Source organism: Cygnus olor, chromosome 27, assembly GCF_009769625.2.
Source record: "Cygnus olor isolate bCygOlo1 chromosome 27, bCygOlo1.pri.v2, whole genome shotgun sequence".
Taxonomy (NCBI): domain Eukaryota; kingdom Metazoa; phylum Chordata; class Aves; order Anseriformes; family Anatidae; genus Cygnus; species Cygnus olor.
In genome coordinates this window covers 4,947,059-4,956,980 of record NC_049195.1, presented here as the reverse complement: position 1 = coordinate 4,956,980, position 9,922 = coordinate 4,947,059, and the positions used below count along the sequence as shown (strand labels likewise).

Here is a 9,922-nt window from a genome sequence, read left to right as displayed (position 1 = left end):
CTCCTTTCTCTAAATAAATACATCTTGCTGCGGCGGTGGGCGGTGGGAAGAGGAGATGCTCGTCAGCACACACTCCCAAGCTGCTTCCACATGCGTTTTTGTTTTGGGAGCATGAGCAGTCGAGGTTCCTGCGCAGTTCACGAGCGGTTTAGCCAGCGGTCGCCTCGTTTTCCCAACCCGCCCGTAGCCACGCTCAGCCCTGCCCCAGCGCCTCCCGCATGGCAGCGACGAGCGGAGGCTCCTCGGGTCCCCGCGAGAGCACAAAGCGAGCCCCAGCTGCGGGAGCTTGGCACCGACGCGCCAGTAAAACAGAACCACGCAGCGTACCCGCGTGTCCCTCCCCGCCTCTTTTGTTTTCTTTCCACTGAGCGAAATTTCCACTGCAGAAATGACCCTCCGGTGCTGAGCGCCGCAGGATGCTGGTCCCGGACCCTGCAGCTGAAACTGGAAGAGCAACAGGAAACCGCCTGCGTCCAGCATCCGCCCCGGGATCCTGTGCGTGTGCGGAGCTGGCTGTGGCCAACGGGAGGAATGGTCTCTTTCTCTTGACTCCCCCCCAAAAAATAGGGAGCCCTGCCTCGTCCTGCCTCCCACTCAAACCCCGCAGAAGGCACCGGGCCCTTCCCTCCTCCTCCCGCAGAAGACCAGCCCGGGGTCCGAAGCCCGCTCCCCGGGTGTCCCCACTGCGGGACAGAGGCTGCTGCACCCCGTCCGCGTGCACCAGATCCCGACGAAGTGGGCCGCAGTCCCGCAGCGCTGCTGTGCTCGGCGACGTTCTGCCGCTGGAGCGAGCCCTGCAACGAGAGGCGCTTCTCTCCGGGAACTGCAGCGTGCGCAACGGCCCCGGGAGGCACCGCACAGAGCCGCCTCGGCACCCACCAGGGCACGAGCTGGCAGCAGGACCCCAAATTTCTGTGCCTCTTTGAGAGATGGGCCGGGCGAGACCGCAGCAGCTCGCACGTCGCTCCTCCGCAGCGAGGCCAGGACTTGCACTCCTGCTCTCACCAAGCGCAGCTCTGACCCAGACCCGGACCAGGTCTCGTGCCCCTTTCTGAGGGCAGTGACTCCATAACCGTGGCTGGAAGGGCCCTGGAAAACCCCAGCATCAATCTAAGAGTTCCCTGTGCGTGGACAGGACAGGACTTGGCACAGATCTCGAGGCCTGCAGGATACTGGTCAGTGCTGGAAGCATCCGAGGACAATCAGGGCTCTGGAGCTGTCTCCGCAGCACATTGAAGCAATCAAGCCACTGTACGTGGTCCTCAGAATCTCAATCCCCTATAAAGTTACCTCCAAGAACAGTCAGAACCTTGTCCAAACCAATAACAAATGCGAAATGCTCAGCCCCATCGCCGCTGAGCTCAAGCAACGCGTCCCACGTGGCTCGGGCCCTACGGAGCTCGGGTTCTTTCAACCCCTTCCAGCCCCTCTCGACGCCTCCCTGGAGCCCCCCGGCCCCGATCCCTTCCGACGCCTCCTGCCAGGGAGACGAGGCGGCATCCGATTCCAACCCAACGTTAAGGATGTGCCAGTGCCAAACCCCGCACCCCTCGCTCCCACTCGGGGGCAGAAACGCTCCCCGTCCACTGCAGGCGCAGGGAAAGACAACAAGCACGGGGCTCGAAATTCCTTTCACTGGGATCCAATAAAAACCTTGGCAGTTGCCGGCCTTCCTGCCGGAAACCCGATATCCAAGAAATAAACACGCTTCCCACTTTGAAGGGCTGCAGCGGGCTGCGGGGCCGGGACGCGAGCGGCTCCCGGCCGCCTCCGGACCCTCACCTGCCCAGGACAGCCCCAGTGGGTGCTCCTTGGGTGCAGCCCCATGGCCCTGAGCTCCCCTGGGCCAAAGCTGCCCGGGAGATGGGGCAGCGACGAGCTCCAGGAGCCCTGGCTCCTTCTCCCAGCCACGGGGTAGCCGCAGGGTGCGAGTTCCAGCAGCGCCATCCCTGGAAGCGAGCTTGGGGCCAGCGCACCCCAAATCGCAGCAGAAGCAGAGACAGCAGGGGCACGGTGATGCGGTGCTCGGCCGTCACGCGGGGATTTGCAGGTCCCCGAGCGGGCCTGGCCATCGCATCAAGCGCCGCACAAGGCGAGCAGACAGCTTTCACGGGCCTCCAGGCCCTCCCCTCGCGGAGCTGGCCTCGCACCCAGCGCTTCCCCTGCACATCTGCTGCGGGAGTCGCAGCCCGCTGCTCGGCAGGGAGGGCAGCTCCCAGCCAGATCCTCTGCGGCACAGGAGATGTTATCTGATAAAAAATAAATCACGGCTGGCTCGGTGGAAGAGGGGAAGCGAACGGTGCCGGGACTCTTACCTCCTGCCTCTAGCAGGGGGGGGCTGCTGCTGCGGCACCGCCGCTTCCCCGCGGCCGGCCTCAGACGCTCAGCTCACCGAGAGCCATGAAAGGAGAAGCGGCCGCGCGCTGCCCCGGCCTAGGATAATCTGCAGCTTTATTCCTTTTAGAGGCAGCCGACGCACAGATGTTCCTCAAATCCCCGGGGATGAGTTCCTCCCCAGCAGATGTGCCGTCCTGCTCGCCTGCCGGCGCTGTTCCGCGGTGCTGGGGACCCTCGGGGGTGTGCGGCCGGCCCCCAGCCCACCCGGCACTGCAGGGGCTGGGCACGGCCAGGTTCTCTGCCCGCTGCAGAGGCTGCGAAGTCACGAGGAGGGGTCCCTCCGGCCACAACCGAGCCTTTGCCTTCTGGATGCGTTCCTCCAAGGCAAACATTGACAGTGAGGTCGCCCCTACGAGCCGGGGAGCCGCTCAATAACAGGCTGGGAGCCTGTACCTGCGCCTTGCTGGCTCTGCTCCCGTGACCAGCAGTTGCCAGCAGCTGGGTGACCTCTGCAGGAGGAGCGGGGGGTCTGTGCCCTGTGCTGCCCTGGTGGGCATCTGGTGGCACCAGCACCGTGGCTCTGCGCCCTCGTGGGCAGGCACCGCGTGCCCGAGGAGGGCGAGCGGGAGCGCAGGAGGGCGCTGAGGACGCAGGAGGAGCAGAAGGCACCTGCGGGTGCTGCACCTACCTCAGCGAGGCTCGGCCACACGAGGAGCGCGGTAAAGCTCCCAGACGTGACGTGCTCAGAAAAAAAAAAAAAAAAAAGCCTGCTGGAAGTGGGATGGGGCGAGAGAAACAGCTGCAGAGCGAGGCAGCAGAAGCCGCGCCGTGCTCCTCTCCTCCTTAGCGCCTTGTCGGAGCGCTGCAGCTGCAGCCGGCGCGGCTGTTGGGGCAGCACACCCAGCCCCGTCCCGCCGGCCACCTGCGCAGCCCGGCTGGAGGAGAGGGGACGTCTCGCAGCTGGGAGCCTCGCAGCACCACGCGGCACGGCTCTCCGGAGCCACAGAGGGCTTGTGCAGGAGGCCAGCATCAAAGCCGGGGGAGCTCTCGACGTTTTTAGCAGACGGCACGTAACGGATGGGAAAAGCAGAGGACCACACACTTCTGAGAGCCGGCCTGCTCCTACAGAACCGCTGGGCTGTCAGACCTCCAGGGCACGGAAGCCAGGACAAATCCTGCCCTGCCACACAGCCACCCGTGAACGCTTACCTTAACTACTTCATTAAGCGTGGCCGGTGTTCGGTTTCAGCTCAGGAAATAAGCACAAAACGCCTGAGAGAGGAAAAGCAGGAGGCTGAGCCATAAACCAGACAGTTCCCACAGATGTTCTGCATAAAACCATCCCACTCTTCTGCGCTCCAGCAGAAAGAACCGTCACGGTGAAACTCTCTTGTTTAGCCAACGCCTTAAAAGCAGCACTTCTCTAGCAGACAAACGCTGCAGGGACACTGGCTGTCTTTGCACAGTTCAGTCACATTCGGATGGAAGAACACGTCTCCTGAGTTCGTTCTGCAAAATAAACAAAACTTTTATTGCTGTGAAGTTTGCGGGCGGACCTCTGGCCAGCGTGTTTCACCGGCGCTGAAATTCTGGGGAGAAAGAGGTGGAAGAGGAAGGGATTAAATTCAACCGTCAGATGGAAAATAGTTAATCGGAAGCCTAATTACTGAGCCGTACCTGCCCCACAAGGAGAGCAGCCGCTGTCCCTGCTCCGTGGACCCGGCGCGGTGCCCCGGTGCTGGGGAGCAGTGCCACCCAGAGGGCTGCTCCAGAAATGGCTCACTGCATCTCGCGTCTCGCCCAGCGCAGCAATGTTTTGCCCCCCAGATCAGCCTTCCCTCCCTTTGCCAGCTCTGTTTCAGCTGTCGTTCAATCCACCGCCCTCCCGCTCCCTCCGGAGACAACCGAGTCTCACCAGACAGTAACTCCAGGTTAGGGCAAGGCTTCAGCAACTCCCGGGGCATTTATTCACAACGCCAGAACATAAAAATAACATCTTTAATAGCTTTATAGTTGGCACAGATGGCATTCAAACTCACCACTTTTTATTAACAAGCTATGAAACAACACACGGTGCAGTTCCAAGGAGGGCAGCTCCGGCCGCGTGTGGCTGCTAGGCCGTGTGGCCGTGACAGGTTGGTGCTTTACTCTGTTCATTTACATTCAGCATTTATAGTCAGAAAGTAAAACCAACAGCTAGCTTTAACCACACACACACACACACAGATAAGCCTGGGAAGGATGTTTCTGTTGGCAACCAAAGTCTCCTCCTCTTGGCAGTACACAAAAGCCCAGAAAACGTAGTTGTAACACACGTTACAAGAGACTTGCCGCAGCTACCGTTGGCCAAACAGCACGTGAGATAATGCAGGAGCTTCTACTCGCACCTTGAAGAAACGGTTACTACAAGGAGAGCCCTGTCCCCTCCTCCAGGAGAAGCGAAGGCCAGACCAGCACTTCGCACAGTAAGATGTGGTCTAGAAACCGTCAGTGGTGAGAGGATTTATCTCAGGAACCCAGAACCCAGCGGAATACTACTACTTTACTTTCTGAAGTACCTTTCCCAAAGGACTTCCAGCAAACCTCGCTGCTGCCCTCTGAGATGAGCAGGCTGTCGCTGTCCTCACACAGATGTAGACGGGGTGGTGGAGGCACCAAATGGTTACGTGACCTGCCTTGGGAAGCAACAGCAAGCCAGGACAGCAAGGAGCTTGTAGAAAAGCCCCGCTTTGACCAAACAGAACGCACGGTGTCAAGAACTACTATGTGGGACGAAAATAACTCCCAGCCACACTTCACGAGGGGGAAGGGAAAGGTTGAAAGCATCCCAGAAGGTTCGAGCAGACATGTAACTGACGGGAAGAGTTAGCAGTGTCAGTCTGAGAGAACAAATACGAACGTCAGACGAGAAGACGGTCCCACACTCGCAATCTGCGTCCAAAGCGTGAGGCCATGAACTCGTGCTGGCGACTGCATTCTTTCTCCATCCACATGTGCTTGTTGTTCATCTGCTGTTTAAATGGATGTCATCTCTCCGGCATCACTCAGTGCCACTAAGTGTTACAGCATGTCTCTGTCACGTAGTCCCTCTGCAAGCATTGCTCAATAGCAACCACGTGCAAAACTTTTACTGGGGGAGAGGAAACATTTATAGGTCTCTCGCAATACTGCAATTTGCTTAACGAAGAATTTAGTCCTCAGCAACAACAAAATCACTGACACTGCTGCGGATACATCTTGCTCATTAGCATCTCCATCCTGACAAATATTTAGTTTCTTCAACCTAGTTATCCAAAACGAGCCCGAAGTAGCCGAGATACTACAGTCACTTTCAACCTTCAATTTTCTTATCATTTGTTGGTAATAAAAATTTCCAGTTTCTATGGGTACTCTATAATCACAATAAGTTACGAGGCGTTTCTGGCCTCTGTTCTGCCACGAGGAATTCCCTCTCACCGTCACGACCAGGTGCTGACGAGGAGGGAGGTAAGAATGCATAGTGTGAGGTCTCTGATCATCTGTCCTCTGTCGAGGCCACTTTCCCACCTAGTGACCCTGTGCTGCTGAGGCCTCTGTTTTTCCTTTAGTTTCACCTGGGGCCTTGCCACCACCTGCTTTGTTGGAATAATCTCGCTCTCCAAAAATAGTGCTTCCAATCCTGACGTTTGTGGATCCAACCTCTATCTAGGAAAGGAGACAGAAAGGAGGAGTTCAGAGCAGGCCGCCACCCACCTGCCAGTGCAGTCTGTAACCAGCCTCAACGCTCCCCACGCCACAGAAGGACAGCTCCCCGTGTATTCACCATCTGCAGCTACAGACAGGGTCTATTCTGATCCCCGGAAAGGTATCCCAGGACCAGGAGAGCTGTTCTTCGTGGAACAGCACCACGAGGATCTCCATCCAAGCAGAGGACGCCTGCGCTGGACACCTGTTTGCCTGCTGCTGCTGAGGGTAACTGGGCTCCCGAGAGGAGCACAGAAGGGAGCGGGACTTACTGCATGCTGGAAGTCTGTGGACATGCCCATGCTCAGCTCCACCTTCTCAATGGGGAGATTCAGCTTCTCACACACTTCCTGCCGCAAAGACAGCAGCACCTAGGAGAAAGGAGGAAAGAAAGGATCACACGTTTGATGACAGCCACGCCAGCTCAGTTCCAAGGTTTCACGGATTACAATTTCTGTCTTTCTTTGAAGTCTCCTTCATACAGAAGGCAAAGTTCCCAAATTTCCTGCTGAGGCGTGCTCTGCAGCACTAAGAGAGCACCGGAGATTCCCCATTACAGGCTGCACTACTGACAATGCGTGCACCTACAAGCCTACACGTCCTTTGAAGACAACCAATTCTCACACCAGCATGACAGACAAGGAACAGAGACCCAGTTCCTCTGCCTGGCGCAGCCCTGTACACAGAGTGTGCAAAAAGGGCTGACAGAAACCTCATCTGAAAGCAGGACCAGAGGATTTAGAATAAAAATTGCCACCTGACGTGCCCCTGCCAATATCCTGGCTACAGCTTCACGGAAGAGATGAGACCAAAAATAAACGCGCACTTGACCTCTGCAGAAAGGAGCCCAACACCTTCATTAACACTGAGGCTGCACAGGTCTGTACTGCCCTGAGCCAGGTGTGCATTTCTATCGGTAATCTACAGTCGGACTCGTATCCTGACTGTAACGGGAGGCCAGCCAACAGCTGACAGTTTCTTCTAGAAAATCTTACCTGGAAGTCAGGATTTGGCCCCTTGCTAAGGTCATGTCCGACGCTGCCAATTGTCATCAGCCCCACGAATTCCAGGCTTGGACACTTGTTGATGACATGCTCCACAGCAGCTGTGGTGTCTCTGGGAGGGAGGCCATGCTTACCTGGCAAAAAGTGGGGTGATTTGTGCCAAGCTCTGCCAGAAAACTCCCCTCCCCATAGCAAGGCAGAAGCTAACTGATGGTGAAGTTTCATTTTAGCATAGAGAAACTCCTAAAGAGCACAAACCAACAAATCTCATTCAAGTTGTTTCCTCTATCGAGTCAGTGAGACAAACGTGTGTGTCATCAGAAAAAGCGTCCGCCACTTACTGTCCTCTCCACTAGTGTTAACTTGCACCATGACTTTCAGCCTCTGAGGCGACCCCTTCTTCTGCCACGAGCTGTTGACTCTGTCTGCCAGCTTCACAGAATCCACCGTTTCCAACATGAACAGGTTAGGGACAGCTACAGAGAAAACACAGAGGCTTTGGGCTGCCTGTGCGACACACGAGCAAAGGTATTTACAATTGTGAAAAGCTAGCAGCTGACTACAGCAAGAGATAGCAAACAGACTGAATCAGGACTGAAAAATGGGGCAGTATCGCACTGTTTCATTTGCTAACTGGCGTTTCTTGCTGGCTTGCAATCATTAGTACTAATAGGTGAGAAAGGTGGTTATTATTTGAACGTTGGAAGAATACTGCCTGTGGGGTCAAATAGAGATAAACAGAGCTTACCGATCAACTTGTTGACGTTATTTTTCTGCAGATGGCCAATAAAGTGCCACTTAATCTCCGGGCAAGAAGACAAAATCTGGAAGCAGAGAGGAACAGTCAGGTTTGAATGACAATTCCCCCTTCCCCTATGTAGTCCCTGTTTGCCCACAAACAAAACACCAGACATCCAGTCTTCTTCTTTTGTTTACCAGACACGGGTTTTGTTTCCCTTGCTAGGCAAGGTGTTTTTTCAGCAGCAGGATCAAACCGCCTCCATAACGAACTCCCTAGGAAAAGCCAGGACTTTGAACAGCTCTCAGGACACAACTATGCGAGGAGAGAGAATGCTTAAGAAACTGTCAACTTACTCTGGAGTCCGATGCCTTTTCTAGCAACTCTTGAACCTAGGAGAACCCAAGACAACCTCTTGTTAAGATCACACCAGACAGGATCACGCCGTAGGAGCAACCTCGCTGGAAGCGGGGCTCCTGAGGCCGCGTGCACCCCAGCAAGCACAGTGCCGGGGCCCCGGCGAAGCCCGCCACACTCACGTAGTTCTCCCCGAAGCTGCGCTGCCCGTGGCTGTAGGCGTCCATCACCATCTCGGCGGGCTTCGTCTTGCTGACGGCCACCAGCCGCGGCTGCACGTCCGGGAGGCCCTGGGGGAACAGGGGGTAAGGGGGGGGTCCCAGGGGGCGGGGGGGGTCCCCGAGCCTCCCACATCGTCCCCCAGGCCCCCAGCCCCACTGACAGGCCGCCAGGGCCCGGGGACACGGCGGAGGGACACGAGAGTCCCGTCAGACCCGGGGGGGGGTCCCGTGGAGGAGCAGGCCCCGTCTCCATGGCAACCAGGGCCTGCCCCGGCGATGCGGGCCCGTCTCCATGGCGACGGAGGCCTTGCCGCCATGACGGGCGGGCCTACCCCGGCGGGGGGCGCTTCCCCCCCCCAACCCGCGGCCCCTCACCTGCGGCCTCCGCGCCGCCGCCTGCTGCACCCGCTCGGTGACGGCGCGCAGCGCCGGGCCCAGCCCTTCCCCGGCGGCCATGCCCGCTCTCCACATCCCCGGCCGCCCCGCCGCCTTCCGCCACACACCCGCCGCGCTCCGCCCCCCGCCCGCAGCCAATCGCAGCGCACCGTCGCGGCCGCCGGCCAATGGCGGCGGGGGGGGGGGCGGGCGTCCCGGCGGCGGCGCCATGTTGGGAAGGTCGGGGCGTCATGGCGGACAGCGCAGGGGGCAGCCCAAAGGCAGTCAAAGGCACCCGGGGGCGCCCCAAAGGCACCCGCGGGGCCCGGGGACAGCTCGGGGATGCTGAGGGGAAAGGCAGGGCCGAGGGGCCCGGCTCTGGCTGCCCGCGGCGTGCACCCTTCCCTTCCCTCAGGCCTTACCTGGGTCGTAGCCCAAATTTGTGAGCGCTGTGCCACGTCCGAGGTCGCTGCCGGGCTGCGATGGGTGGCGAGGAGCTGTCAGCATCTGTCCCTGCACCCCAACATCCTCCTCCCGCAGAGGAGCTCCATGGGGTTTCCACCGGTTGCAGCTTCTTAGAAAGAGAAGGCGTCGAGCAGGCGCCTCTGCCAGGCTCGGAGCAAGGCACCTGCGGCAACCCGCGACCTTCACGAGGAGAAATAAAGCCTGGTGGCCAGCAGCTTCGGCTGGTCGGAGGGCATGTAGCCCCCGACAACGCAGAACTGACTGCGAGCTGCGTGCCTGGCACAGTCAAAAGCAAAACACCACAAAACCACCCTAAGATCCACCCCCAAAGAAATGGGATTCTTGCCATCTGCACAAAGAACCGTTCCTCCAGGGTGCAACTTCCAACGCTAAACAAACAAACAAACCATATAACCAGCGCGGGCTGCACCACTTGCTCTGCATGCCCTATTTGAGCAAGGAACTGTGAAGGCAGGGATGTGCGGTGGGAGATGCTTGGAGCGCAGCCACAAAACGCAGCAGCCACCCATGGTAGCCACACAGTCAGAACTAAGCCATGGGGAACTGGAGACCCCACGGCTGTGGGGCTGCAGACAATGCCAGGCTTTATCACAGCAAGTCAAATGGAAAGAATGGGAAACTGCCAGCTGGAACCCATTAACTAAAATATTTGCCTTAATGTGCAGAACTCGCCCTCCCTC

General features: G+C 58.1%; 1 protein-coding gene across 3 annotated transcripts; it reads right to left on the bottom strand.

Moving 5' to 3' along the window:
* Nucleotides 1-4,321: 4,321 nt before the first annotated feature.
* Nucleotides 4,322-9,519, bottom strand: LOC121060349 (pyridoxal phosphate binding protein). Of its 3 annotated transcripts, none has more exons than XM_040538054.1 (8): nucleotides 9,179-9,519; nucleotides 8,343-8,450; nucleotides 8,160-8,195; nucleotides 7,813-7,888; nucleotides 7,406-7,540; nucleotides 7,056-7,198; nucleotides 6,333-6,431; nucleotides 4,322-6,021 (listed from the first exon to the last, which is right to left on the bottom strand). In XM_040538054.1, the coding sequence occupies exons 2-8, from the start codon at nucleotides 8,391-8,393 to the stop codon at nucleotides 5,884-5,886; spliced, it is 678 nt and encodes a 225-aa protein (XP_040393988.1). In that variant the 5' UTR covers nucleotides 8,394-8,450; nucleotides 9,179-9,519; the 3' UTR covers nucleotides 4,322-5,883. The 3 variants fall into 3 exon arrangements, with proteins under 3 accessions (XP_040393988.1, XP_040393987.1, XP_040393986.1); XM_040538053.1 differs by lacking the exon at nucleotides 9,179-9,519 and adding an exon at nucleotides 8,757-8,890 and having other exon boundaries at nucleotides 7,056-7,194; nucleotides 7,402-7,540; XM_040538052.1 differs by lacking the exon at nucleotides 9,179-9,519 and adding an exon at nucleotides 8,757-8,890.
* Between the last annotated feature and the right edge of the window lie 403 nt (nucleotides 9,520-9,922).

Bases quoted from the DNA above. Each gene is read 5' to 3' on its own strand.
- LOC121060349 (XM_040538053.1), bottom strand. From the start codon at position 8,852: ATGTGGAGAGCGGGCATGGCCGCCGGGGAAGGGCTGGGCCCGGCGCTG. The intron at 7,541-7,812 runs GTAAGCTCTGTT...TTTTCTCTGTAG, and splicing joins TAACGTCAACAAGTTGATCG to CTGTCCCTAACCTGTTCATG. The intron at 6,432-7,055 runs GTAAGATTTTCT...CCTTTCTCCTAG, and splicing joins GGCCAAATCCTGACTTCCAG to GTGCTGCTGTCTTTGCGGCA.